Here is a 27,247-nt window from a genome sequence, read left to right as displayed (position 1 = left end):
AAAATAATGTTGATCTGTGTCATTATACACAAGATATAATTGGGATTTACGAGTGTATCACTACCAGTTCTCATAAGGCACTCATAACTCTTTTGAGGTAGCAACAATCAGTGGATAGCATGGTTACAAAGCAACTGCCAACACTCGCCCCTCATGCGGGTTATAAAGTTAATCAGGCCTCAAATGTTATCCCCAGTGAAAAGCAGAAGCAACAGTAGCCCCATTGGAATTGGATTAAAAGTACTTTTAATAAAGTTCTTTGCTACCATTAATGATATTTATTGCATGCGTTTTTCATGGCCCCCTAGAATGTTAATTAGTTTTCATGATATGCATGTGAGTGTCTGAGTGTGTGTGCGAGTGTGTGTGTGCTTCTGTGATTGTATGTGCGTGTACAATCCAGAGAATCCGGAGAAGGCCTGCGGGATTATGGCTTATTAAAAGGCTTATGAAAGTCAAAAGAAAGTTTACTTAATTTCAGTTAGTTAAGCGCCAATGAAAGCCGCCCACTTGAGCATTGACCAAAAACTTTTCGCTGCCCTGCCAAATGGCTAATAAAAATGGCTTAGCTCGATACACAGGCCAACAGGGACTTGGCAATTTCACAAGAATTTTCGGATTAGACACTCGCCAGTTGATAGCCAGCACATAAATTCAAATGCTGCAGCATAAAATCAAATAAAAATATGCAATAAACATCAAATTGACAACACGTTGCGCACATTTCTTCTTTGGAGGACTTTGGGGGCATCAGTCGCTTTTGAGGCAAACTTATTTACATGTTAAATTTCGGCTCACATTTACTCTTAGAACAACATAAATTTGATAAATTTGGTTCTTTTCTATTACTGCGATACTTCAAAGTGAGCTTATTATATTTTTGTGGTTCGGCAAATGCAGTAGGAATGGACTAAAAGAAACGTAAAATGGAAAAGAGTAAAAATATTTTTAGTATTTGCCTCTGCCAGTTTGTCATCTGTCACTCAAGCATTTCATTTATTTAAGGCACATTTGTCGCCCTTAGGTAGCTTTCACTGTAGTTGGTTTCCGAGTCCGCCCCGTTGTTTTGGCTGTGTACTATAGGGTCTTGGCTGCAGACAGAGACAGTCAGATAACGCTTCAATGGCCAGAAATTTTATACCGTCGCCTGGGAAGTGTCCGCTGCTTGTTCCCAGCCACGTTTCTGGGTATTTTACCCAGCAATTGTGAACGCAATTGTGCGCACTTTTCTCCCCGGCTTCGACTTGCATTTTAATGTTTTCTCCCTTTCTTTTTTATTTTGTTAGCAAGGAAAGCTTTGGCAAAATACAAAACCAAAAAATGGTTGCGAAAGAGTTTAAAACATGCTGGGCACGTGCTGATTGATGTAAAATGCGTAATGAGCGCGGTTATACTTATGGCCAGGATGCAAATGAGCGATGGTGAGGGGAAAGGGGGACTGACCAAAGGTATGGATTGATAATGACCGCACGATAAAGAAAACTTTTCAAATTAGAATATACGTGGCAGTTGCAAAGTGTACTTGGATGGTTGACCCTTTTTTTTGGCTACTACCACTTCAATAAGCCAATTAGAAGCAATAATATTCATTATGCTCGCATTTGAAATGCGTATAAGAAAACTCTATGAGGATATTAGTAACTTCTTCTTTTTTTCTTTTTAAAATTAGTGCCATTTTTATTATGACTGCACAATTATTTTTCTTTGTTCTACTTACAGTTAAAAAAAGTCTACAATCAATTTATGGCTTTAGTTATAACAATTTTGCTAGAAAACCAGTAAGAGTGCTGTAGTCGAGTCAGTTCGACTACGATATACCCTGAACTCAGTTAAATATATACTAGATTTATTGGAAAATTTGCATCTAAAAAATTTGGCTCCGATCTTGTTGAAATTTGGGAAATTGATCAATAAAATGCATTTGTATATTCTCTATAAATTAGAAGATTCTGCCTTTAAAATTGTAGCATTATTTCCTATCGCAAATTTAAATGTATCGATATTCACTAAACGGTGGCAGTTATCGATATGCACTGTGTATACCAGAACCTATATTCCAACTTTTAAGTCTCTAGCTTTTATAGTCTCTGAGATCTGCGTGTTCATGCAGACGGACGGGCAGACGGGCATGGCTATATCGACTCAGCTGTTGTCCCTGATCGAGAATATATATACTTTATGGGGTCGGCGATGCCTCCATCTGCCTGTTACATACATTCGCACAAAAACATTATACCCTCTTTACCCATTTTTAATCGGTTCAGGGTATACGCACAAATTCCGCCTTCTTGTTGGAACACAACATTAGTTATCTTATCTCAAAGTTACACTTCTAAATTGTACAAAATAGCCATGATTGACATGATATCAATTGATCACTGATTTTCATCTATCTACTTTTATATATAATTTTTGGTATCAAGTGGATCTCAATGCTGCACAAAAATGATCTCACTTTTATTGTTTTAATATTCTGATTTTGTTAAAATTTATTGCACAAAAACTTAACTACATTACTATTCTCCGATAACCGCGTCAGAATAAGTGTTAGAATTGAGCTGATTCATCCACTAGTCGCCCCTAGTTGATCAAATCAATTGAATTCAAATGTATATTACTAGTAACACCCTTCAACCGTGGGATCACGTCCCTAACCGCCAAATTCTAAATCCCGCGCAAATTTTAAGCTAAAGTTACCAAAATTTGAATGCAGATTACTGGGAATCTCGTCCAAGGATTGGTAAGAAAATGTCTCTTCCAAAACCACTTCCGCCCCTAAAAATCGGAAAAGTCTATATCTCTCATAATTTAAGGGCTACAGCTATCCAAATTGGAAGGTAAATAAAAAATAACCTTCAGAAATAGGTAAAAACAACGAATTTCTTGGCTACGCCTACCCTGTTCTTTGCCTCCGGTTATCAGGTGATTGGTATCAGTGTAAGTCGGAGTCGCATACTTGTTTTGGCAGAGTAAAATTCTGTATTTGTTAAATTGTATTTGACTTCAACACGCATCGCTAAATAGTTATGTTATTTGAATATCTACGCCGTCGAATTGCTTATCGAAGCTGTATCTGTTATTATTTGCTGTGGCTTGGTATATTATCAATTCACTACTGATCAAAACAAATCAAGCACTTGTTCTCTCACTCACCCATTCTCTCTATCTCTTTCCCTTATCTTTGTTATTGATAAGCAAAGTTTACAAGAGAACTGGCACAGTAAGACGCAAATTTAAGGGGTCCAAAAAGTAGCTGACCAACTTGAAAACTACACAGCTCAAAATCAATATGGCCAGTCCGATGCGACCAAAAAGCATCGTTACAAAGTCCAGGTTGTAGTACTGCATGAGCGCCATGTCCTGCTTAGAGATGCGCATATGTGGCGCCCCCTTGTGTCGCAGCACATACTCTGTCCACCAGACGGCCGTTTGCAACGGACTCATTGGCTGATCCCTCAGACGATTAGACATCTGCTGGGCATTGAGCGTATAGATTGGATTCTCAATCAGCTCCTGGATGACCTCGATTGTCGACTCAAAGGTCATTGAGGCATAGTGTAGTGTTTGTGATACACCCGCAAGCTTCATGCGTTCCGCAATGCTGAAGTGATCGTAGTACAGGGGCAGGCAGAGCATGGGCACACCATGAAAGGCGCCTTCGATTGTGCTCAGAGTACCGCAATGGGTGATGAACAGCTTCACCTTGGCATGGGCCAGTAGTTCCCGCTGCGGCAGCATTGGACTAATGTAAATGTTGTCTGACTTATGCCGCAAAGTTTGATCAGATTTCCAAACGATGCGCTGTGTCAAGTGTGCAAAGATGCGCTGCATCAAGTCTGTCAGGCCCACGGGTAGCCATTTGGTATCGATATCAGTTCCCAGCGAGAAGAGAATGACGCCATGCTCCGCCTCGTCCACAAAACGCTGCAGTTCGGCGTCGAGTGGTTTGCTGGGTTCGTCTAGATGCATGCCCGCCACCTCGATCACATTTGGCACATTCGATCTGGCGCGGCCTAGGCTGAAGTGCTGATTGATTAGCATCAGCGAGAAGCTATGCCGGATTTTATACAGACTCTCAGCAGATTGGTTGAAGTAATGCTTATATAGCTGCACTTGAGGGGGCACATAAATAAAACGCTCCACCAGCCATTCCTCGGTGATATAAATCCAATTCTTCAACTTATCCAACAGTCCAAAACCATTTGAATAGCCAACTGGTAGCATGGGCTCGTAAATACTGGGAGCCGTATTGCCTGCTAGAAAGTCGATATTCCAAGCGGTGGCATACGCCGAAAGACCCACAAGGGATGCATTAAAGTGCTGTGCAAATCCGTAGAGTGCATCGGTCTGCGATGCCTGCACGATGACCATGTCAAACTGGGCATTTCCATCATGGAGCAATGCTTGAACACCCGTATCAGACAGTATATAGCTGGAGGAGTTGTAGTAGTATTTCGCTATTATCGACGCCTCCTGCCACTTCGTAAAGGGAGTTTGCCAGTCACAATCATCGTTAAACATATCTGCAAAAAAAAGTTACTGTGCTTTAAGGAATTTTAAAATAAGTCAAAAATTACAAAGCTGATAAGTGAAAATTGATTGATATTGGGAAATTGTTAGAGCTTGTCAGCACATGCGTATCACCTGTAAAATATCCTAAAGTCATAAAGGGAATTTAAAAATTACATAACAACGCTATTCTAAATATATCGAAGTATAAAAAAAACACTCACAGCGAGCGAAAGACATATTTAAATAATAAAACTGGTCACCAAACAATCTCATAGATAATAATAAGTGTATATTTCATCAGAACCACTATTTTAATATCCATATTTGAATTGAAGCTACAAATTTGGAACAATTGTTTATCAGCAGATTATCAGCAGATTATCTGGTCTGCAAGGGTAAGCCTAAGACATCCGTTCATTATTTATATTTTGTAAATTTCCATTAGCTTTACCAATAATTCTATTTGGGAATTAAGGCTGACTCCGCTTACCCTCCGATAGATGATCCAGCATCCTGACGCGAATGTGATGTGCACCATCAATGTCAGCCAAGTGATTGCCACAAGAAATGATAGTTACCTGATGGCCTTGGTGCACAAGCGCCTTCATTAAGGGTGCCACAAGATAGAAGGGCGAGGGGAGGATGTACGCGAATACGGCTAATATGTTAGCGGCCGTTGCCAGCTGAAGGCATAATCCTAATACCAGAAAATCGACACCCAGGTGCCCTAACATCGTGCCGTTCCAGGTGCGTACATTTCAATGCTCTACACAGTACTGGGCATTATTAAAATTATCGAGGGTATTATGTTGTGGAGAGAGCATTGCTAATCTTATCACTGGCATTGCCATTGCCATTGATAGTTGCCTCTTTGGTCTTTGGTTAACGGCCTTTTCAGTTTGATTCCGCATGTGCTATTGGCTGGAAGTCTCTTACAATGCGGCTGCAGCAGTTGCCGGTTGGGGGTCTCGCTCTTGCAACACTACTGCTGCTGCAGCACCTGTGCCCCAGCACACGTGCAGCCAGAATACTGTTTGTCTTTCCGTTTGACATGTTGTCACAGTGCAAGCTATTAACGCCCTATCTGCTGGCCTTGCATGAGCGCGGTCATCAGCTGACCATCATCCATGCCTTTGATTGCGACACCATGAAGCAGTTCCACTCGATATTCGTTAAAGATCGTCATGACACAGATTCGGGTGAGTTGATAAGTTAATGTGTATTGGTCAGAATTGAAACAGTTACTGGTTAATAATGGTCAACAATTTAACAATGAGAAATCCTTATTAGGCAGAGTACATAGAACACAATCTTTTGTTCACCTTAAAATTGATATTTAGTTTGAATGCCTCATATTCGCTTAAGCAATTGGCGACGTAAGTCGAAGCTTCAGTTTTTCATATGATTATGCAATCAGCTTTATGGTTCCCAAATAAATAAAAATAGTAAACAACTAAATACAAATTTGGTTTTTCAATTTTTGACCACGTAAATTGTCAATCAATACATTTATCTCTATTTTCACTTCGCTTTCTAAATAACTTACGTTTTGCAATGCTATTCCAATCTGATACCATATAGACACAACATCGTTATGTGTGCTTACTACTTTATCCAGATTTTGATGCTCATCAGTGGGACACCGTTTCTGAGTGGGTTGTACTCATGTCAATACGCAATTTTTTTGTTAAGATTGTTTTGAATGTTTTGGAGAGCCCGGAAGTGCAGCAACTGATGCATTCCAATGTGAGCTATGATCTGGTTGTGCTGGAGCCATCGAATACAGATGGGCTCTTTGGCCTGGCAGCGCATTTCAATGCGATTCTAATTGGACTGGGAACATGTGGTTCCGATTGGACTATGGAGACATTTGTCGGCTACAGAGGATCATCAACGTTTGAGCCGGTGATGTGGACCGGCTTTAATAAAGGCATAACACTGATAGAACGTTTTTACAATTGGATACGAATGTCCGAAGAGTGGATGTTGTACTGGTTAATCTTTCAGCCAGCACAACGTGCGATTCACGAGCATTTCTTTGGCCACCTCGAGCAAAGCTTTGAGGAAATTCGACAGAACTTTTCGTTGATATTGCTGAATCAGCACTTCAGTTTCTTCGAGGCACGAGCCAGTGTCCCCAGCATGGTGGACGTGGGCGGCATGCATGTGCCCAAGCAGTTGCCAACACTGCCCGCAGAGCTGGAGCAGTTTATTGAAGAGGCACAACATGGTGTCATCGTCATGTCTCTTGGTCCAGAGATAAAGAGCAAGGATCTGCCGGCGGAAAAGCTGCGTATAATTGTGGACACCTTTGAGGCTTTGCCACAGCGCATCATATGGAAATTCGAGGGAAATGTACGACCAAATGTGAGCAGCAGCATCTACATGAGTGAATGGCTCCCACAGCAGGAGATCGTTGCGCATCCTAATTGCCGGCTGCTCATCAGCCATGGCGGCATACTGAGCATCATTGAGGCAGCCTATTATGGGAAGCCCGTGCTCGGATTTCCCGTCTTCTTCGATCAGTTCCGCAACTTGGAGCGCATGCAGGTGGAGGGCATGGCACAGAGGTTAGACATCAGCACGCTGACCAGGCTGGAGTTTGAGACAGCATTGAGAGAAATGTTGGCCCTGCCTCAATATCGAAGAAAGGCGCTAGAACTATCGCAGCGTGTTCGAGATCAGCCGATGCATCCACTGGACGTGGCTGTCTTTTGGACGGAGTACGTTTGGCGTCACCAGGGTGCACCCTACATGCGTGTGTCCACCTCCAAAGTGAAGCTATTTGATTACTATTACTTGGACAATATACTCGGTGTTCTTTCGCGGTTTGGACTACTTATTGGCTTGGTGGTTTATGTGCTCTGCAAGTTGTTTAAATGGCGGTAATAGTTTGCCCACTTATGAAAAGCAAATATTTGCTGTTATCTTATCTAAATTGTAGTTGCTAATTTAATCAGATAATGTGTTGATATGATTTTTTGTACTTTACGAGTGTAGGCATTATATACTAAGCGCATTTGCTATGTTAACTCGATAATGCCAATCGTTTTAGATGATATATACACTATGCCACAAGCGAATCTGCACCTCTGACAATTTTATTGACTGCCAAGAAAAATATTCGAATAGTTGACTCTATGGAGATACTAAATTAAGGAAAGTATTTTAAATAAGATAAATATATTATGCACTAAAAAATGTATTATGCACTAAAAATAAAATTAATGATGTAAAAATAAATCGATTCAATTTGTATTATAAAAATATGTTAGAGAACATTCGCTTACTACTCAAAAATGTGTCGGAGTGGCTCAATTTAACGCTCAATTTAACGCCAGACCTTGGTGGTAATCGCTGTATTCTCTCTAATATATGCGGCGTATATCTCACTAGCAAAATATTTTGTTTGTCGAAGAGAGAAAAACTCAGAGAGGTACAAAAGAGAGAGAGAGAGAGAGAGAGAGAGAGAGACAGAGACAGAGACAGAGACAGAGCGACAGAGAGAGCCAGAGAGCAACGACTGAATATAAACAACTGTTTAATCAATCAAATAGTTGTCAGACGAACGTCGTTGACGACGCGGCTCGCACTTATCATAAAAATGTTCAATACGAAAAAATAACAAAAACTAAAAACAAAACTAAATTAAATAACAAATTCATCAGATTAAAAGAGAAATACGAAAACTACGTTCTGCTTCAACGGGTTTGCGTATTTAACTCATGACCTTCCTCCACATTAGAGACTCGTGAATCGTAATCGAAAAAGTGGTGACAAATTGGTGATAATTAAAAGCAATTTACGTTTTTACTTTAGTACTCAACGAAACACAAAACCATTTGGTTGTTTCTCATTCACACAAATGGAGCTGTTTCGTTCTGTGCTTTTCATAACGCTGCTCTATCAGCTGCTCGCTGCACTTGGAGTCGGCGTGCAAGCTGCACAGATTTTGGCGGTTTTTCCATTTCCCGGCAAATCGCAGTATATATTTGCAGAGCAATATCTGAAAGAGCTAGCCAGAAGGGGCCACAATGTAACTGTGATAAATACATTTGGCAGCAGCCAAATCGATCCCAATTTCAAAGTAATCGGTGCGACAAAAATACATGAGCTAATGGCTGGTAAGTGGAAATAGCCTACAAATATGTTATCAAATGTACAAGGGTCGCTCGGTAGATGCAATTATCGGTTAACATAAAATAAAACACATACAAAAAACGATTTATATGTTGGTAGTAAAACTCTGTATTTTCCAAGCGACAACTGTATGTATTTATGTTAATGGTAACGAGCAGATTCGATAATTTAAACAAGCCTTCGGCAGTGCGGACTACGATCAGCAGGCCAGTCAGTGGACAATTCTTACCATGACGACACAGTTCTTAAACATGCTGACGACCAGTGTGCTGGATGATGCCGCTGTGCAGCAGCTACTCCAATCCGAGCAAGCCTTTGACTTAGTGCTGCTGGAAACTGTGCAGACTGAGGCACTATTTGGCCTGGCGCAGCACTTTAGAGCACTAACAATGGGCATCTCCTCATACGGCACAGATCGGCATATAGATGATCTTATGGGGAATATTTCGCCGCTCTCGTACAATCCCATGCTGTTGTCCTCGCGCACCGATCACATGAGCTACGAGCAGCGGCTGTGGAACCTTTGGGATGCCTGCCTCAGCTGGCTGCATAAGCATTGGGTTCATTTGCCCAGCCAGGAGAAGCTCTATGAGCAATACTTTCCCCAGGCGAGTAAGACACTGGAGCAGGTACTCGATAGTTTCTCATTGATGCTGCTGGGCCAGCACTTTACGCTTAGCTATCCGCGTCCCTATCTGCCCAGCATGATTGAGGTGGGCGGTTTGCATCTGCAGCAGGAGCGAGATCCTCAACCGCTGCCCGACGATCTGGCCACGTTTGTGACTGGTGCCAGCCATGGCGTCATTTACTTTTCCATGGGCTCTAATATTAAGAGCTCTGATTTCCCAGCGCCCACGCGTCAGGTGTTGCTCCAGGTCTTTGGCAGTCTCAAGCAGCGCATTCTATGGAAATTCGAGCTGGAGCAGCTGGACGATCTGCCAGAGAATGTGCTGATTAGCAAATGGTTCCCACAACCGGATATTCTGGCTCATCCCAATGTGAAACTCTTCATCACCCATGGCGGTCTTCTCAGCACCATTGAGAGCATCTACTTTGGCAAGCCGGTCCTGGGTCTGCCTGTCTTCTATGACCAGCACCTGAATGTGGAGCGAGCCAAGCAGGCGGGCTATGGCCTGGTCCTGAATCTGTGGTCCATGAATGCTACCCAGTTGCACGATCACATTATGGAGTTGCTCAGCAATATTAGTTATACGCAGGCGGCGAAAATAAAGTCCAAGCTATATCGCGATCAGAAGGATACCCCGCTCGAACGCGCCATCTGGTGGACGGAATATGTACTGCGGCACAAGGGCGCTCCGCATCTACGTTCAGCATCGCGTGACCTAAACTTGTTGCAACTGCACAGCCTGGACACGTGGGGTCTGCTCGGTGGCATCGTTTCACTGCTCGTTTTAGTGATTCTGTTTGTGCTTTTGCGTGTGCTCAGAATACTACGCTATATTCTGTGTAGACGTTGGAAAACTAATAATAAGCTAAAAACACAGTAGACGCTAACGCCAAGACACTTAATAACACGCAATGAAATTATAGCATATATTTTATTTGTTGGAGATTTTTCAAAATTGTTGTAATTGGCAACACTAATAATTATTGCCTTTAAGTTTTTACTTACAATTATCTGCTTATTTTTATTTATTTTATTTAAAGAATATCTGCTTATATTTATTTTATGTCTTAAACAGATTTATTCTATGTGAATTTTGTAGAATGCTTTCAAGGTTGTAATTAAAATATATCAAACATTATAGATGAATCAATAAATACTAACGTGAACACAATTTTTCTTTTTTATTATTCAGCCCAAGTTCAAAATACATTCTGAATCAACTTTCATTCAACATGCAACATGCAAATTGTAAAGATCATACGGGGTACTTCGGAGTCGATCAGTAATGATAAGTAACAACAATTGCAACAATTTTGTAAAATGCCTCGCTGTGCTGTTGTCGACAATCATCGTGACTTGCATTTTGTAATCTTTTGCTGAGAAATGTTGGACAACAACATTGTAATAAATTCAGATAGACGAGAACGGAGACGGCAGCGTATTCTGGATACAATTTTAAATGGGAATAATCGCCATTGATAACAAAATTGACTGTCTGAAAAACGTTTTGAATTTAACATTGTCTACATGCACAGTTCAGTTGAAAATTTGAAATTGATCGCGGCAGACGTTTTTTAAAAATGTTCTCACTCCGGCTCAGCAGTGCTTTAGTGCTAATTTTTATGCTGCCACATTTGCTGGAAGGCGCACGCATACTGGCCATATTTCCCTTCGCGGGTCCCTCGCAGTACATTAATGTGCTGCCGTATTTGAAAGGACTCGCAGCGCGGGGTCACGAAATAACCTCAGTCAATGCATTTCCCCAAAAGGAGCCAGTGAAAAACTTTCGCGACATTCCCGTGCCAGAAGTAATTGAATCTTACGAAGGTGCATATAAATGAATAAATAATTCAACTGCAAAATTATTAAAAATTGTGCGAAGATTTTGTACCGTTTTCAGAATCCGTTTTTGTTTCAAACTTATTGTTCTTGGATAATCCAAAAATATGTTTTGCTTGTTTCAGAATTAATAACTGAATTGAGTAATGAAATGAATCTGTGGAAGGAAAATAATTTTTGTAACGCGTTCTTCATCGGCACTACAAAGTCTGTGCTTCGTAATGCCCAAGTGCAGCGGGAGCTACTCCAGCCTGGCAAGGATCACTACGATCTGATCATTGTTGAGGTTCTTCGCACGGATGCGCTCTATGGCTTTGCGGCGCATTTCAATGCACCACTCATTGGCTTTTCCACCTTCGGCACAGACTGGAATATCGATGAAACTGTGGGGAACACCTCTCCACTCTCCTTTACCCCGCTCCCGACGTCAGGCTTCACCGATCACATGACGTTCGGCGAGCGAGTACGCAATTTTCTACAGACCTCGATAGCCTGGCTCAATTGGAAGCTGGTGCATTTGCCACTGCAGGTGAAGCTTTATGAACAGTATTTTCCGCATATTGCCAAATCAAAACCTTTGATGGAGGTGAGCAAGAACTTCTCGCTGATGCTGCTCAATCAGCACTTCTCATTGAGCTATCCCCGTCCGCATGTGCCGAATATGATCGAAGTGGGAGGACTGCATATTTCACACAAGCCAGCACCACTGCCCAAGAGTATAGAAGACTTTGTTGTGGGCGCTGGATCGGCGGGTGTTATTTACTTCTCCCTGGGCTCGAACATTAAGAGCAATAGTCTGCCATTGGAGCGGCGCCAGATGCTGCTTCAGGTATTTGCCAGTTTACCTCAACGTGTAATCTGGAAGTTTGAGGATGATCAGCTGGTCAACAAGCCGGCTAATGTACTTATTGGTAAATGGTTTCCCCAGCCCGACATCCTGGCACATCCCAATGTGAAGCTCTTCATTACACACGCCGGCCTCCTGAGCACCACTGAGAGCATTCACCATGGCAAGCCGGTGCTTGGTTTGCCCTTCTTCTATGATCAGTTTCAGAATGTGGAGCGTGCCAAGCGAGCAGGCTTCGGCTTGAGTCTCGATCACAGCAAGATGACAGCCTTAGAGCTTAAGCAGACCATCGAGCGTCTGATTGGGGAGCCACAATTTACGGCAAGAGCACAGCAAATATCAGCTCGCTATCACGATAAGCCCATGGGTCCGCAGGAGACAGCCATCTGGTGGACGGAGTATGTGCTGCGGCACAAGGGTGCTCCACATATGCGTGTGGCAGCACAGGACTTGAGCTTTATTGCTTACCACAGTCTGGATGTGATTGGTTTGCTGTTGGCTGTGGCCACTTTAATACTTGCTGCGATCTCCTTTGTGCTGTTTAAATTGCTCAGATGCTTGAGAGGTCAAAGTGGAACGAGCACACAGAAATTAAAGAATCACTAAGCGAAACTTCGCTTGGGGATTCATATTACATATTACAATATTGTTGTAAATGAATAGCTCAATTTAAATATAAAAATTTTATCAGTTCGGCATTTAAAATCTTTTATTTTTGGAACAGCAACTTAACCAAATTAATTAAATATATGTGATATTATGTGGCAAGGGTCATATAAATCAGGCTCATTGCTATGCTGTTCATTATTATGTTGGTAGCCCAAAAATATGCATTAACCGCTGTCCAATCAGTTGCATATGGTGGCGTATGCATAATATTAAATTGCTGCAGCACTTCCGTTGTATGTGCGACGGGTATTTTTGGCCGCATCGCCAAATGCGTAATCAAAAATTCATGAGCTTTATGTGCTATTATTTGTTGTTGTTACTGTTGCTGTAGTTGCTATTAACGCTGGCATTTTCCATAAAATTCTGCAGCTGGCCTTATTGGCATGCAAATGTAAATGATTTCATTTGATTAAAGCTGCTCAATGTGCCGCTTGATATGTATGCTTAAAGCCAGGTCGACAAAAATTGCAAGCAGATTCGGCTCCTGCTGTGTAGTTGCTGAACTCTTAAACAATTCTTGATTTGAATCAGTTGTAAATTTGCTATACGTGTTTGCAGTAGACAGTTTATTTGTAATTTACGCTGAATTCCATAAAATAAAATAAAATAAAATTGAAAATCAAATTTAAGGGTTTCTACAAATTTCTCTACTCTTACGCGATAAATGTATTATGAATGAGTAAAAATTGTATAAAGTAGATATGCTTCTCTTGATCGCTATCAAGAGGCTAGTCAATTTAGCCATGTACCTATAACACATCAGATGGAAAGGAACAGTGTTGGTGACCTAGGCACAATAAAACTTAGCTCTTGTATAACTGATAACAAAAGTATTATTAGTCTAAGTGGTTAGAACACCACCCAATAACACACTATCACAAAACAAATATTTAGTGTATCTTCTGCTTATCGCCACGCATTCTCTTTGCCCCGACGAGCAGGCGCAGTAGCCAACACGTTAATGTTATCAGCATTAACAGCAATGTGAAGGGCACGGCCAAGAGCACCGCCAAAGTATCCAAGCTGTGTAGCTGCACATAGTTCATGTCTCGCGATGGGGCTCGCAAGTGGGAAGCGTCCTTGTGCCGCAACACATACTCAGTCCACCAAATGGCGCGATCCATTGTCGACTCTGGCTGATCGTGATAAAGACTGGAGAGAGTAGAAGCAGCCTGTCGATAACTCGGCGTCGTTAGCAGTGTATTTATCGTTTGCTCCAGCTCGGATTGCTTTAGGTTCAGCAAATCCAAGCTGAGTCCGAAACCCTTACGTGCGGCGTGCTTAACATTCATGAACTGATCGAAAAAGACGGGCAAACCAAGGACAGGCTTGCCAAAATAAATGCTCTCAATGGTGCTTAGGAGACCGCCATGGGTGATGAAGAGTTTTACCTTGGGATGGGCTAGGATGTCGGGCTGTGGAAACCATTTGCTGATGAGCACATTATCGGGCTTATTAGGTAACTGATCATCTTCAAATTTCCAGAGCACACGTTGCTTGAGACCGCTAAAGACTTTTAATAGTGTATCCTTAGTTTCTACAGGCAAATCCTTGCTTTTAATATTAGTTCCCAGTGAAAAATAGATGACACCATCTGGAGATGACTCAATAAACTGATTGATATCCGCGGGCAAGGGTTTCGGCTTGTGAGAGATGTGCAGTCCCCCCACCTCAATCATGTTGGGCATATAGGGACGTGCGTGGCTTAGTGAGAAATGTTGACCCAACAATATAAGTGACCAGCTGTCCAGGACTTCATTGAGTGTTTTTGTGGCCTGTGGAAAGTACTTGGCATACTCTAGCTCCATCTTGGGATGGTGTATTAACCAGTATACTGCTTTCTCTATCCAAAACTCGAAATGATTCTCTAGACGGTCGTAGAAACTCATCGGGTTGCACCTGGGCGAAGTGATTAGCGGACTGTAGGACAGCGGCGATATGTTGCCCAATAGTTCATCAATATAATAATCGTTGCCATAAGTGGAGAAGCCCATGAGGGACGCATTGAAATGTTGGGCAAGTCCAAACACTGACTCCGTTAGGAGTACCTCAGCAATTAACAAGTCAAATTTTTCATCAGATTTCATTAACTGTTGCACTTTCTCATCCTGAAAGAAGCACTTAGAAACGATTGATACCATCGAACTGTATACCATTTGCTTCTTCCAATATCCATTTACGGACAGAAGCCCGATTATTTCTATAAATGAAATTGAACTTATCAGAATATTGGATTTAAGTGTTTATGTGTCGTTTACCCTCGTAATGTTCGTGGATTTTGGGTATTGTTATAAATCTCATATTCGGCACCGGCTTATTCTCAAAGGCATTGATCACTGTCACCTCATGACCCCGTGCTGCCAAAGCTTTCAAGTACGACTCGGCAAAGATATACTGAGAGCGGCCGGGAAAGGTAAATGTGGCCAAGATCTTGGCACCTTCCGACTTCGGCGCACGACCGACAAGCGACATCAGCGTCAGCAATAAAATCGTAAAAAGTCTCATATTGAGTTCCTACTCGTTTGATCGCTCGATTAAAACAGAGCTTTCGACTTACGTGGGATCCACTTTTAAAGGCCACCGCTAAGCTCTCAACTGATTGGAAGCTCTTGCTGATAACTAAGTACAGATATGACTGTCCAACAAAAAAAAAAAAAAAACAACCAAGCAAAATGCTAATAAAGTCATAATGATACTGATGAAATTTGTTTGTTACTCAACGAAATGGGACTATTCTCAAATGTATTGAGCACAGACACCACATAATCTTGTGTTGCCAGTGCTTCGAAGCACGAGTAAAATATAGTTTTTTAAGGCGACATTTTTCATCGGTACTTTTATTTGAAAGCGTTCTTAAATTGTGTTAAAATAATGACATGTGTTAATAAATAAATTGGCATTAGATTGCTAAGAAAGAATGTATATAAAAGAGCGATAATCTATTATACAATAGTGGATCATAAGGTCACCAACTCTCGATTGAGCTTAAATAAAATCCATTTACTTAGTTAAGCTTAAGTGTTACATGGGAAACATTTTCAACGTGAAATTTTCAGTTCGCCAATGTGACAAAAAATCAATGACAATCTGTGAAAAATATGTGCGAGCAGCAAATCAGTTGACTCAAGAATTTTTTTTCAGTTGCCTCGTTATTTGAGTGCAAAAAAAATGGAACGAGAACCTCCTTGTGTCTGGGATTTGCATATCCGTTTCCACGTCTATTTTTATAAAAATCTTTTGAAATATTTAGCAGGTGTGAGGAGTGATTGCGTTTGCTCGGTTTGCTAGCATCGCAAATTGCAGGATAGTTTCGGAAAATATGCTGCCAACGCTAAATAGTTATTTAATTGCTCTGTCAGACATTGTTGCTCGGATGCAGTTGTCGGATTCTCGGCTAAGAGCTCACAAATTTCTCACATAGCTTATCAGTTTGAGTGCGCCCCTAATTTTAGATCTTAATCTGTGAATATAAACACAATATATATATATATATACATATATATATATATATATATATATATATATACATTTAATTTACTAAGGGAGAAGAAAAAACAAGAATGTAAAGTTGACCAAAAAAATTTTACTTTTATATTTGTGAGATTCTTATTTTAAAAATATATATATGTATATAAAACAAAACAATTGTATATATTCTTAAAAAATTTAAATAAATTTTTCTTTGTTCCCCATATTAAATTGTATGTATATATATGTATATCTAAAATGAAATATATATTTTTATTCATATAATATATTTCTTGAATATATTCTGTGTGTTTATCTGAAGGCTATAAAGTTGAAGCAAATTGGAAAAAATAAATCAACAATTGAAATTTGCGCAACTCTTTCATTTATTTGAAAACCTATATTGATATAAGAAATAACTTGGCATATCTATGTACATATATAGCAAGAATATGTTTACTATATAACTAATTTGTCGTTCAAGTCATGCAGTGAATAATATTAAAATTTAAAATATTTAAAATATATTGTGCATTCAAATGATTTATAACGAACGAATATATATATAAATGTTATTCCAATAGAATAACCTATTCAGAAAGACGGATAAGCAAACAAGTTATCCCAAATTCTGTAACGTTCTTCATTTATGTTACCAGTTTTTGTAGACAGATTTACATCGATTTCTAAATATTTGCGATCATCAGGATTGTACAGAGGCCAGTGAAGATCACACAAGTATTTATCGGTGGCATTGTGTGGATCACTATAGAGAGTTTAGTGTTTTATTAAGTAATCGCGTTGCTTTCATCTATACTTACCCCTTCCTGGCAAACTCTGTCCACATGCGCGTGAGTCGTTCAATTATCAAATTCTCGGGATCAGTCTGGTTGAAGAGTGGAGTTAGGATCGGTACGTGAAACAAGTACAAGAGCTCATCGTGGTGCACAGCGCCTGTAACAAATTAGTAATTAAAATACAAATCCTCTTCTTTCTGTCAGTAAGTACATACCAAATGTTTGATTGGTGTCGGGATGCTTTAAGAAGCTATAACGTCCCTTGTAGCGAAAGTAATACGTGTAAATGGGCGTATGTGGGGACATAAGGCGCATAAAGCGATGATACTCGACGCCAATCAGGGCATCACTGTAGAGTCTGCCCAAGCCCTGCAGGGATTCAGGATTCGCAATGGGTCCGTTGCCCAGATACTCGTGGCGCAGCACAGTGCTGGCTTTCTTTGAGTGGGGCGTATCCCGTTCGTAGAGCAGCGCAATGGGTGCCAAGTGGTCCCAGTTGTTATTCAGCTGCGTGCGTATGCTCTCATTGCGCAGATCAACTATTAGTTGGAGAGGATTAGAAAGCGATGATAGACAATAATTTCGTTTACTTACAGAATGCGCCAGAAAGAAATTCGAATTCGGTGATGCCCGTGATGAGGGGTACCTTGTAGAATTGGCCACTCTGTGCCGTTTTATACGGATGCTCGACCAGAAAACGCTCCTGCCCGTAATCCTGTTCGATGACTGGCCGCCAGTTGAGCACCGGATTCCAGCCAAACTCAAACATACCATTATATGTACTTACAAAATCCAACATTGGCTTACCACGCAGGCAACTGACCAATTCCTTGGCTGGCTGCTCCGGACACTTCAGCAGACGCGCCTGTCTCTGCGCCAGACCCAAATCCGACTCGTCGTAGCCCCACTGGCCATACGGCGAGGCACTCATGCAGATGCCGCGATGGAAGAGACCTCGCGACATTGGTGACAACATGTGCAGGCCAATGCTCAAGCTGCCGGCACTGTAGCCCAACAGCGTCACTGAGTTGGCATCGCCCCCAAAGCGATGGATGTGCTGCTGTATCCAGCGCAGCGCCAGCACCTGATCCTTAAGGCCAGCATTGCCGGGGGCATCAGCGCTGCCCGTGGCTAAAAAGCCCAGGCTGCCCAGCCGATAATTGAGCGTGACAAGTACACAATCGCGGTCCATTAAATGTGCTGGGCCGGCAAAGTATTTACTCTGCCCGGAGAAGACATAGAAACCGCCGGGATGCAGAAACACAATCACCGGTAAACGAGTGCTTGAATTGACACTCTTTGTGTAGACATTCAAACGCAGACAGTCCTCGGACACATCTGTCATATTATTCCACGGCTGCGGACACATTGGTCCGTCCTGGCTGGCATCTAACGTCACTGGTGCCCAAGGCCTTACGGGTTGAGGATTTTTGAAACGCAGCTCAGCCAAAGGCGGCTCCGCATAGCGTATGCCTCGAAATGCATGAAAGGGCACGCCCAGCCGAGAGGTCAGATTGATGCCCCTGATACGGCCCAACTCTAGGTCCACCTCAATGCCCAGGACAGATCCACATAGCAGCAGGCAAACGAACGCTGGCAAATTGAACATGTTGAGACAACGCCCAGACGCATACTGATTGGATTCAGGTGCAAAGTTTCACATTTATAGAAATAGTCGGGGGTTCTCCAAACAGCGACTGGGGTTTTTCCAGAAGTCGCTCAATGACCGATTTAAAATAAACCACAAAACATCTGAAATTTATATAGCTAGAATACATTGCTGCTCAACTGTATGCGTACGGCAAGAATATTGCAATTACAATTAATTGATGTAGTTGAAACGTTCAAATTAAGTATTTCCTTTACTTGTTTGGCACAAATTGATCTACATGTAATGTTAAAATATTTTAATTGGATATATTTGATATGCTTTTAAGGGTTTCTTTAGGGCTTGTTTTCTGCAGTTATTGAAGGCAATTTGCTCAGCTTTTATATAGATGAATCGTTTTTAAGTCATGCGAAATACACTTTGTGTGGCAATACTTTTCTTGAGCAGTGTAATTAAAAAAGTAAAAATAAAAAAATATTAACACAAAAGCTGACAAACAATGCGCATTTTAGTCTTATATATATAGAATTACATATGTAGATCATGCCTGTATAAAAGCTTAAGAGCTTCCTGGAATAGTAAATGAATATCTAAAGTTTCAACAGAAATCCCAGAAACAGCAGCAGCCACCACAAAAACAACTTTCCCATAGTTCTACCATCTACCATTATTTTATTTTTTTTTTTTTTTGTTTTGTATATTTCTTGACGTGCAGTTTTAATGCGGCAGCCGCCATTACAGCCGCCAACATTTCCGGCGCGGACGCTGATTTTCCAGCGCGGCCATGGCCCAAAACAGTTTCAATAAGTTTTGCTAAAACTTTTATACGCCTTTTGCACACCACCCACTCCTCCCAGCCACAACCTCAAAAAAAAAAAACCGCCTTTGCAAAAACAGATTCCATCCATGGCCGTCCGGCAAACAACTGTCGAAAAAAGCGACCGGCGAAGAAAATAAAAGCGTTGAGCCTGGTCGTGGGGGCGTTGGGGTTTTGTGGGCGTGGCCATGGCATTAGTTCTCCACTGCTAACTGTTAAAAATTTTAACGCGCTGATGGGCATTTTTACAACAGAAGCGTTAACTATGTGCCCAAAAAAAAAAATGAATATATAAACTCAAAATAACAACAGTTCTGCAGAAAAGTGGACCCAACTTGAAGCTTCTCTCTACAAAACTCTAAATGAGCTAAGAAATCAATACCTGTAGAAAAAAAATTGAAGTTATCGACAAAACGTAACTTGTTTCACGTGCTTGGCTCGACAATGAACATAATACATACACTAAATGAGTTCATAGCTGTACAGGGTATGGAAAAGGAAATATTGGAAAATGTTCAACGAAATTGTTCAAAAATCGATCGAAAATAATAGAGATGAAGCTGCGTGGCAGCGTGTGAGGTGAAAATCTTCAATAGCTCCACAAAATATTTTTCATTTTATTGTATTTGGAGCCGGCACCGAAAACAGCTTTAGCTCTCATAGCCATTCTGATGAGCCAAAGCAAAGGGAAGAGCATAAAATGTGGCTCAAAATTTATAGTTATCATTTACAAAATAGGATATAAACAGATCCAAAAGCTTACGCGTGATTTATACTCAGTGTTGCTTCATTTTATCCTGCGACGTTTTTCGGCCCATAAAGAAATTCTGCAGGGCTCGCCACGCGCAACATATGAGCAATGCGATACAGTAGAGCACAAACTTAATGCCGCCAAAAAGTATCAATATGGCATCCAGGATGAGGTAATCCACAAATTTGTCTGTGAGCCATGCGATACAGTAGAGCACAAACAAAATGCCGCCATAAAGTATCAATATGGCATCCAGGTTGTGGTACTGCACAAAGTTCAGATCCTGTGAGGCACTGCGTAAGTATCTCGCACCACCGTGTCTGGTCACATGCTCCACCCAGTAGACGGCACGCTCCAACGGCAACTGGGGCTGATCCTTGTAGCGAGCGGACATAGCCTTGACAAGATCGTTGGCTTTTGGATCCTCTATGAGCTGTTGAATGGCTGCCAGAAGTCGCTCAGCTGACAGTTGCTCATAGACAAGACTCCTGCCATAGCCATTCTGCTCGGCGCGCTCCATATTCAAGAACTGGTCGCCAAACATAGGAATGCCCACAAATGGTTTTCCATGATAAATTGACTCTGTGGTGCTGAGCAAGCCGCCGTGTGTTATGAACAAAATAACATTTTCATGAGCCAATATATCGTCCTGTGGAAACCAGTCTGAGATAAAGACATTCTCCGGCTTGCCGGGCAAGTTGGGTTCCTCGAATTTCCACAGAACGCGCTGCTTGAGCTTTGAAAACGTTTTAATCAGTTCCAGACGCTTTTGCTGTGGCAGATCCTTACTCTTCAGATTAGAGCCCATGGAGAAGTAGATGACGCCATGCTGGGCACCCTTAATGAACTCCTCAATGTCCTGAGGCAGAGGCTGGCGCTTGCGATTGATGTGCATGCCACCCACTTCGATCATGTTAGGAGAGTAGGGACGGGGGAAGCTCAGCGAGACGTGCTGATTGAGCAGCATCAGAGCCGTATTCTTACGCATATCGTAAAAGTTCTGTTTGTTGTTGGGGAAATACTTTGTGTAGAGTTGCTCCTGCTGCGGCAAATAGTACAGTTCCATAAACAGATATTCGTAGCTGAGGAAGGCCAAATTGATGACGCGCTGCACCAACGACATATGATCCGAGAACTTGAGCAACGGATGCGGCACATATGAAGGCGGCGATGGTGTGCCAACCTGATGGAAAATAAAGTATTAGGTGATTCTTGAGAATTCTTGCACAGGACAGCTAACCAGATCAGTATTCCAGCTGATGGCACCAAAGGTGCCCATTCCAATGAGCGGCGCATTGAAATGTTCCGCCAGACCAAATTGAGCCTCGTTGAGGAACACCTCACAGATGACAGCATCGAATGTCTGATTAGATTGCATCAGCTCAATTACACTAGAGTCGCTTAGCAATACCCCAGTTCGCCGTATGCCTACAACAATAACGACTCATTTTACAGGTGCATATTAATAATTATTTGCTTGTGAACTTACCCATATCATATAAACCCAAAATTTGTTGGATAATGGACGCCTCGGAGGTTTTTAACAGGTTGCCAATATCGCCTGGAAAGTCAGGAAAAAAGTTTAGCTAAATGCCTCGAAGTAAAATGCGTTCGTGAAGTGTGAATTTCAATTTTTAATATTTCTGTTATCTGATATCTGAATAATTAACTACTTTTATCCACTGAAAATAGTAAACACAAAAATCAAACTCAACAGATTGTTATGTAAAAAAGTCAGTATTCTCTCAAAACTTGTAATACACTGCATTTAAATTGTTTTAAATAGAATTTCTAAATACATAGTATATAATTGAACTGAACTAAAATATTAAAGTTATTTTCTTTATCATTTTAGTATTATCATTTTGTCCAGATTAAATTAAATATTCACTAGCCACACTGAAAGAAACAATATTAATTTCGTGAAATATTTGTTAGGAAGGTGGAGGCTTTTTAATTGATAAGCTATTATTATTATTAGAGGGGAAGCTGCACCGCGACCTATTTGATCTATTGTGCCCCCCTTCTGAGCCTATAGCTCTTCCATCAGCCCCAACTCCCTTACGAACGTGAGGATCTTTGTTGGGTTGAGGTCTACTATGTCTTTGCAATTCAAAACATGCGCCCCTAGGATGCTGCTTCTTCTTCTAATTAAGGCGACACATTCTGCCAGGATGTGCATCGAGGATTCCTCCTCTCTTTCACCAAACCTGCAGAGATCGCTACTATATATACTCAATTTTGTCAGGTGACTCCTTAGTCTACAGTGTCGTGTCAATAGATCGGTAAGTATCCTAAGGTTGTTCTTTCTCATGGTTATAATCTGTTTAAAACGTACAAGATTATAACCACCAAGGAGGCATCTGGCTTGTCAGAGTCCTACTGCCTCTGACCAGCTCTGATGCCGTCTCTGTCTCTCCTCGTTTCTAAATTCCAGTCGTATAGTGTGTCTCTCTATGCCACAATACGGTTCTGGTCCTGTTAGGGGACTTTCTGCCTCCATTCTTGCTTGCTTGAATTGATAAGCTAATAAAGCCTCGTTTACGTAACTGGGTAGTGCTAATTGTTTAATTCACAGGTCGTTGGATTGCGGATTGTTCGCCTTATTTTCATCATAACGATTATTAAATTACAAGCCAATAGACGAAAGACGATTACTTACCGCTCATAGCTTTCAAGATGCTCGGCACTGGCAGATCATTTATGTTCTTAATGGGTTTCTTGAGCGCAAAGGGTGACACCAGTGTCACCTGATGACCAGCTGCTGCCAGACCCTTGGCCAGGGCCGAGCCCACATTGTAATGGGAACGAGCGGCACAGGGTAACACCACCATATAATTATAGGAAGCCACGCAGCTCAGCAGGCATAGCAATGTGAGGCCAATGAAACCAACCTTACTACTTGATTGCGACATTTGTTTTGTTCTTTGTTAAGCACAATATCGGAATAATAATAATAATAAAAGCAATTAATTGTTGATTGTTCTAAAATTCACTTTCAACACTCGCTAGATTTGCGACTGTTTTCTATTAACGATCCAAACGCGCCACATGCTCGTGCAAAACTGACAAAATTCCAATTCCAAATCTGTAAATATATATAAAAGAAACTATGTATTACTAGGAACCAAGAAATCAAAGCCCGGAGACCGTGAGACGATTCGGATTGTATCAACACATCTGTGAGTTTGTTCCCGCCTAATTGCGGCAGAGTGAGCCAAAAACAGCTGATCGGCCCTAACCAATACAATAGTGATGCTCATTTTGTCAATCAATGATGCGCACTTTTGAAGCCAAATAAAAGAAATGAAAAAAAAATAAATATTTTGTAAGCTTTAAATTAAGTCGATAGATAAAATTGTATTAAATATATATAAGCGAATTTAGTGTTGGCCAACAAAATGTTAGGGATCACGATGTCACATATATCTCATGAGTTGTAAATTAAATAGTCTAAAAAAATGAGCATGAGGTGGTAAATTAATGTGATTGGGTGAGATGAGGGCATAAGAAGCAAACGACAAAGAAATAATTATGAAAGGGAATTTCTCCAGGAAATTTAGAGGAGGAATCACAAGGAAGGGAGGGACACGCAGGCTGTACAACATCCACACATCCAACACAGCAGCGAGCGGACTGGTTTGATGGAAATATTTTTTTATTTTTTTTATTTTTAAAAGAATACAAATTTTTTTTGTTAACTTGCCGCCCAATATATCGCGGTCGAACTACCCCTGAGCCGATAGCTAGCCGTCTGAGCGATATATTGGTGCTTTCGACAGGCAAGGAATAACATGTTATTTGTCTGGTTTACTACAATGGATTAGTTGTCGCCTCATATCAGTCTTTATTTTTGTTTATTTTAGTTTGCTTTGATTCGTCATTCGCGATTAAATCCGCCGCCGGCTTTTGTTTGCTCATAAAAACATTTTGTTTGGTTGCTCAGCCGGTATTTCATTGACGATATAATAGAGAACATATATGTATATAATTCACGTCTATGCTATATGCATACTCAAAGTGTATTGCATATTCCATTTACTTCTCTATGATTTTGAATCAAGCGCTCACTCTCACATTTTTCTAGTCGCGCTCTCAGCCGCTGTGTTCTCAAAGAGTCAAAGCGAAATTTATTGCTCAACTGCATTTTCTCTTGTTCCTATCTCTTCTTGAATCAGTGCTTTTGGAAGAGTGAAAAATTATTTACTAAACTATTTAATGCGCTCCTTTTATTTCAAACAGTTTTGTTTTATTTTCCAACAAAAACTAATTTCCAAACTCAACTTCTGCGATTTAAACAGTCTTATAAATATTTATGAAGACTGGCATTAAAACAATTTTCTCAGTAAGCTGGTCTTGCCATTTTTAAAATATTATTTACAAAAACTACATAAAAAAGAAAATACTTTAATAATTTTTATTAATTTCGTTTTGCTTTCTTTGGTTTACCTCCAATTTTCTTTGCAATTACTTTAATAAGAGCCATCAACAGGTAGACAAAAGTAAATATAACTGTCGAAAATATGTAAAAGATCAATACAACATTCCGATTACTAATGTTAATAACAGAAGATATCGATACTGCGCTCGATACCTTTACTTAAGAATACATTGAATAAATTCTTCTTAGTCTAACCGCCAAACCCAGTGCATCACTTTTTGCCGCTTTAAAAACAAAAGGTTATGGGCCCAGGCATAAAAGAAAAAGTTGAATGAAACTAAGGTTATGCTGAAAAGCCGCATTTAAGGTCGAGTGTCATTTTTTCATTAGAATTGCATAATTTTGTATTGCTGTGTGCATTACCAACTAAAGTTTTCTGTGTGAGAACAAGTACGAGCGAAAAATGAGTGCGCTGTACAATATAGACAAGTTGGACGAAACTAATTATGATTCGTGGTGTGTCCAAATGAAAAGTGTGCTAATTCACCAGGAGCTATGGTCCGTCACTTCGGGAGCTATGAAATGTCCAAGCTCAGACAAGACGAGTGAATATAGTCAGTGGTTATCAAAAAACGAAAAGGCTTTAGCGGTGATTACTCTCTCAATAAGAGGCTCTGAGATTGGTCACATTAAGAAATGTGAATCGGCGTCGAGTGCGTGGATAACCCTAAAGGCAGTGCATCAGCCCACCGGTCCAGTGAGAAAAGTCACATTGTTCAAGAGATTACTCTTCATGCGGATGAACGAGAATGAGAACATACAAATATATATTGCAAATTTTGTGAACACCGTGGAGCAGTTAACAGAAATTGGCATTGTGCTGCAAGAAGAAATATATGTTATTTTACTCTTGGTAAGTTTACCTAAATCATATGAAAATTTGGTTGTAGCATTGGAATCACGTGATGAATTACCAAAGTTTAGTACTTTGAAGGTTAGATTGATCGAAGAAAGTGATATACGCAAGAGCGAAGCACATAGAGAGAGTGTGAACGAAAATAATGCACAGGCATTTTTAAGCAAAGCACACTACCCTAAAGAGAGTGCAAAAAAGACAGACAAAGTAGGCAAGAACCGAAACAAAAAAATCAAGTGTTACAATAGCGGTAAAATTGGCCACATTTCTGCAGAATGTAGGTCCAAGGCGAACGAAGGTCATGCAAAAGGAAGAGACGAAAAATCATTCTTCACTTTGCTAAGTGCAAAAAACGGTGAACAATTGCTTGATAAGTCAGCGTGGTGCTTAGATAGTGGCGCCACAGCTCATATGTGCGCAAATCAAAATATGTTTAATTCGTTTGAGCAATTCACTGATACAGTCACACTTGCTGGTGAAAAATCACTAGAAGTAGTCGGTCGAGGAGTTGTCATGATTAAAACGGAATCGTCAACAGTAAAACTTACAAACGTACTTTATGTGCCACAATTACAATGCAACTTTATTTCGGTGAGCAGAGCAGTAAAAGGAGGCTGCACTGTAAACTTTAAAAACAATCGTGCATGTGTATGTGACAGCAGCAGAGGCAGCGGCAGAGGCAGCAGCAAAAGTAGCAGCAGATGCAGCAGCAGAGCCAGCAGCAGAGGCAGCAGCAAAGGCGCCGGCGAAGATAACGGTAACACCGTTACCAATAAAAGTGAAATCTGCAAGAAAAGTAACCGACTTGAAAGAACAAGTGGGCACGGATGGCGAAGACCAGACCAGAGGCACAAGCTGAATCTTGTGAGCAGTGATGCCGTCGTAACACCAGAAACTGTGGAAGAAGCATTGGAAAGTTCACAGGCGATCGAATGGCAAAAGGCCATGGCACAAGAATTCGGAGCACTGAAAGTGAATGGAACTTGGGAACCAGCCGAATTACCATCCAATCATAAGGCGATTGGATGCAGATGGGTCTTCGCACTAAAACGTGACAAAAATGGCACCATAGAACGATACAAGGCTAGGCTAGTAGCAAAGGGCTGCAGCCAGAAACACGGAGTGAACTACGACGAAACGTTTTCGCCAGTAGTGCGATATGCGACAATAAGGATGGTGTAGGCCATAGCAGCTGAACTGGAGCTGCATGTGCACCAACTTGATGTATCCACGCCATACCTAAATGGAGAATTGCAGGAGGATGTTTTCATGAAGCAACCCCGTATGTTTGAAGAACAAGGAGTGTCTGTTCTTAAACGTCGAAAGTCCTTATATGGGATAAATCAGTCTGGACGGATGTGGAACAAAAAGCTGAACGAGATGATGACAAAAATTGGGTTTTCCGCCTGTCCAAGCGAGCTGTGTGTATATACTAGGCATACACAAAACAACATAAACATAATCGCAGTATATGTGGATGATATGATGATATGTTCATCAGATATTGGTGAGTTGGCCTGTATAAAAGAAAGTATATCTCGAATTTTCCAGGTGGTTGACAAGGGCATAATAGGGGCGATAACGATCACCCAGCAGCAGCATGTGTTGCAGCTGCTTAAGAAGTTTGGCATGGAAGCGTGTCGGCCAGCATCAGTACAATTGGCGTCCGCGTACACCACCAAATGTGAGAGCCAACAATGCAAAACGGTCAACCAGGCAGAATACCAGTCACTGATCGGATCATTAATGTATCTGGCAGTTGCATCCAGACCTGACATTTTACATTCAGTATGTAAGCTGTCTCAACGGAATACGGATCACCACCAAGAGCACTGGGCAGCAGCAAAACAAGTGCTGCGATATCTGAGGACGA

At 41.1% G+C, this 27,247-nt stretch overlaps 7 protein-coding genes and 1 long non-coding RNA gene across 10 annotated transcripts; 3 read left to right on the top strand and 5 right to left on the bottom strand.

Moving 5' to 3' along the window:
* Window positions 1–47: 47 nt before the first annotated feature.
* Window positions 48–806, bottom strand: LOC116805472. The gene is made up of 3 exons (XR_004365203.1): window positions 723–806; window positions 472–661; window positions 48–419 (listed from the first exon to the last, which is right to left on the bottom strand). It is a non-coding gene; the product is annotated as an uncharacterized LOC116805472 (long non-coding RNA).
* A 1,811-nt stretch (window positions 807–2,617) lies between these two features.
* LOC6564333 (UDP-glycosyltransferase UGT5) lies at window positions 2,618–5,260 on the bottom strand. Its single transcript, XM_001990530.3, has 3 exons — window positions 5,003–5,260; window positions 3,154–4,523; window positions 2,618–3,092 (listed from the first exon to the last, which is right to left on the bottom strand). Exons 1-2 carry the CDS (start codon window positions 5,244–5,246, stop codon window positions 3,202–3,204), a joined length of 1,566 nt encoding a protein of 521 aa, XP_001990566.1. The 5' UTR covers window positions 5,247–5,260; the 3' UTR covers window positions 2,618–3,092; window positions 3,154–3,201.
* A 206-nt stretch (window positions 5,261–5,466) lies between these two features.
* Window positions 5,467–7,719, top strand: LOC6564334 (UDP-glycosyltransferase UGT5). 2 transcript variants are annotated; one of them, XM_001990531.2, is made up of 2 exons: window positions 5,467–5,711; window positions 6,131–7,719. In XM_001990531.2, the coding sequence occupies exons 1-2, from the start codon at window positions 5,564–5,566 to the stop codon at window positions 7,399–7,401; spliced, it is 1,419 nt and encodes a 472-aa protein (XP_001990567.2). In that variant the 5' UTR covers window positions 5,467–5,563; the 3' UTR covers window positions 7,402–7,719. The 2 variants fall into 2 exon arrangements, with proteins under 2 accessions (XP_001990567.2, XP_032593116.1); XM_032737225.2 differs by having other exon boundaries at window positions 5,628–5,711; window positions 6,094–7,719.
* Window positions 7,720–8,067: 348 nt separating this feature from the next.
* On the top strand, window positions 8,068–10,451 carry LOC6564335 (UDP-glycosyltransferase UGT5). The gene is made up of 2 exons (XM_001990532.2): window positions 8,068–8,636; window positions 8,830–10,451. Exons 1-2 carry the CDS (start codon window positions 8,378–8,380, stop codon window positions 10,158–10,160), a joined length of 1,590 nt encoding a protein of 529 aa, XP_001990568.1. The 5' UTR covers window positions 8,068–8,377; the 3' UTR covers window positions 10,161–10,451.
* Window positions 10,452–10,823: 372 nt separating this feature from the next.
* On the top strand, window positions 10,824–12,664 carry LOC6564336 (UDP-glycosyltransferase UGT5). The gene is made up of 2 exons (XM_001990533.2): window positions 10,824–11,107; window positions 11,245–12,664. Exons 1-2 carry the CDS (start codon window positions 10,861–10,863, stop codon window positions 12,570–12,572), a joined length of 1,575 nt encoding a protein of 524 aa, XP_001990569.1. The 5' UTR covers window positions 10,824–10,860; the 3' UTR covers window positions 12,573–12,664.
* A 522-nt stretch (window positions 12,665–13,186) lies between these two features.
* On the bottom strand, window positions 13,187–15,173 carry LOC6563449 (UDP-glucosyltransferase 2). 2 transcript variants are annotated; one of them, XM_043214961.1, is made up of 3 exons: window positions 14,894–15,155; window positions 13,503–14,835; window positions 13,207–13,471 (listed from the first exon to the last, which is right to left on the bottom strand). In XM_043214961.1, exons 1-2 carry the CDS (start codon window positions 15,138–15,140, stop codon window positions 13,526–13,528), a joined length of 1,557 nt encoding a protein of 518 aa, XP_043070896.1. In that variant the 5' UTR covers window positions 15,141–15,155; the 3' UTR covers window positions 13,207–13,471; window positions 13,503–13,525. The 2 variants fall into 2 exon arrangements, with proteins under 2 accessions (XP_001990570.1, XP_043070896.1); XM_001990534.2 differs by having other exon boundaries at window positions 13,187–14,835; window positions 14,894–15,173.
* A 1,298-nt stretch (window positions 15,174–16,471) lies between these two features.
* LOC6563450 (juvenile hormone esterase) lies at window positions 16,472–18,539 on the bottom strand. Its single transcript, XM_001990535.2, has 4 exons — window positions 17,495–18,539; window positions 17,116–17,439; window positions 16,925–17,057; window positions 16,472–16,869 (listed from the first exon to the last, which is right to left on the bottom strand). Exons 1-4 carry the CDS (start codon window positions 18,507–18,509, stop codon window positions 16,698–16,700), a joined length of 1,644 nt encoding a protein of 547 aa, XP_001990571.1. The 5' UTR covers window positions 18,510–18,539; the 3' UTR covers window positions 16,472–16,697.
* A 1,384-nt stretch (window positions 18,540–19,923) lies between these two features.
* Window positions 19,924–23,262, bottom strand: LOC6563451 (UDP-glycosyltransferase UGT5). Its single transcript, XM_032736751.2, has 4 exons — window positions 22,740–23,262; window positions 21,567–21,638; window positions 21,318–21,505; window positions 19,924–21,260 (listed from the first exon to the last, which is right to left on the bottom strand). The coding sequence occupies exons 1-4, from the start codon at window positions 22,990–22,992 to the stop codon at window positions 20,103–20,105; spliced, it is 1,671 nt and encodes a 556-aa protein (XP_032592642.1). The 5' UTR covers window positions 22,993–23,262; the 3' UTR covers window positions 19,924–20,102.
* Between the last annotated feature and the right edge of the window lie 3,985 nt (window positions 23,263–27,247).

Source organism: Drosophila grimshawi, unplaced genomic scaffold, assembly GCF_018153295.1.
Source record: "Drosophila grimshawi isolate 15287-2541.00 unplaced genomic scaffold, ASM1815329v1 contig_311, whole genome shotgun sequence".
NCBI lineage: Eukaryota > Metazoa > Arthropoda > Insecta > Diptera > Drosophilidae > Drosophila > Drosophila grimshawi.
The sequence above is the reverse complement of the archived record's forward strand: the minus strand, read 5'-3'. Positions and strand labels throughout refer to the sequence as shown.

Coding starts and splice junctions, on each gene's coding strand:
- LOC6564333 (XM_001990530.3), bottom strand. CDS start 5,246: ATGTTAGGGCACCTGGGTGTCGATTTTCTGGTATTAGGATTATGCCTT. Junction 4,524..5,002: donor GCTGGATCATCTATCGGAGG/GTAAGCGGAGTC, acceptor TTTTTTTTGCAG/ATATGTTTAACGATGATTGT.
- LOC6564334 (XM_001990531.2), top strand. CDS start 5,564: ATGTTGTCACAGTGCAAGCTATTAACGCCCTATCTGCTGGCCTTGCAT. Junction 5,712..6,130: donor TCGTCATGACACAGATTCGG/GTGAGTTGATAA, acceptor TACTTTATCCAG/ATTTTGATGCTCATCAGTGG.
- LOC6564335 (XM_001990532.2), top strand. CDS start 8,378: ATGGAGCTGTTTCGTTCTGTGCTTTTCATAACGCTGCTCTATCAGCTG. Junction 8,637..8,829: donor AATACATGAGCTAATGGCTG/GTAAGTGGAAAT, acceptor AATTTAAACAAG/CCTTCGGCAGTGCGGACTAC.
- LOC6564336 (XM_001990533.2), top strand. CDS start 10,861: ATGTTCTCACTCCGGCTCAGCAGTGCTTTAGTGCTAATTTTTATGCTG. Junction 11,108..11,244: donor AGTAATTGAATCTTACGAAG/GTGCATATAAAT, acceptor TGCTTGTTTCAG/AATTAATAACTGAATTGAGT.
- LOC6563449 (XM_001990534.2), bottom strand. CDS start 15,140: ATGAGACTTTTTACGATTTTATTGCTGACGCTGATGTCGCTTGTCGGT. Junction 14,836..14,893: donor AATCCACGAACATTACGAGG/GTAAACGACACA, acceptor TTTCATTTATAG/AAATAATCGGGCTTCTGTCC.
- LOC6563450 (XM_001990535.2), bottom strand. CDS start 18,509: ATGTTCAATTTGCCAGCGTTCGTTTGCCTGCTGCTATGTGGATCTGTC. Junction 17,440..17,494: donor ATTTCTTTCTGGCGCATTCT/GTAAGTAAACGA, acceptor TCCAACTAATAG/TTGATCTGCGCAATGAGAGC. Junction 16,870..16,924: donor ACAGAGTTTGCCAGGAAGGG/GTAAGTATAGAT, acceptor AACTCTCTATAG/TGATCCACACAATGCCACCG.
- LOC6563451 (XM_032736751.2), bottom strand. CDS start 22,992: ATGTCGCAATCAAGTAGTAAGGTTGGTTTCATTGGCCTCACATTGCTA. Junction 21,506..21,566: donor TTTGGGTTTATATGATATGG/GTAAGTTCACAA, acceptor TTATTGTTGTAG/GCATACGGCGAACTGGGGTA. Junction 21,261..21,317: donor TCAGCTGGAATACTGATCTG/GTTAGCTGTCCT, acceptor ATTTTCCATCAG/GTTGGCACACCATCGCCGCC.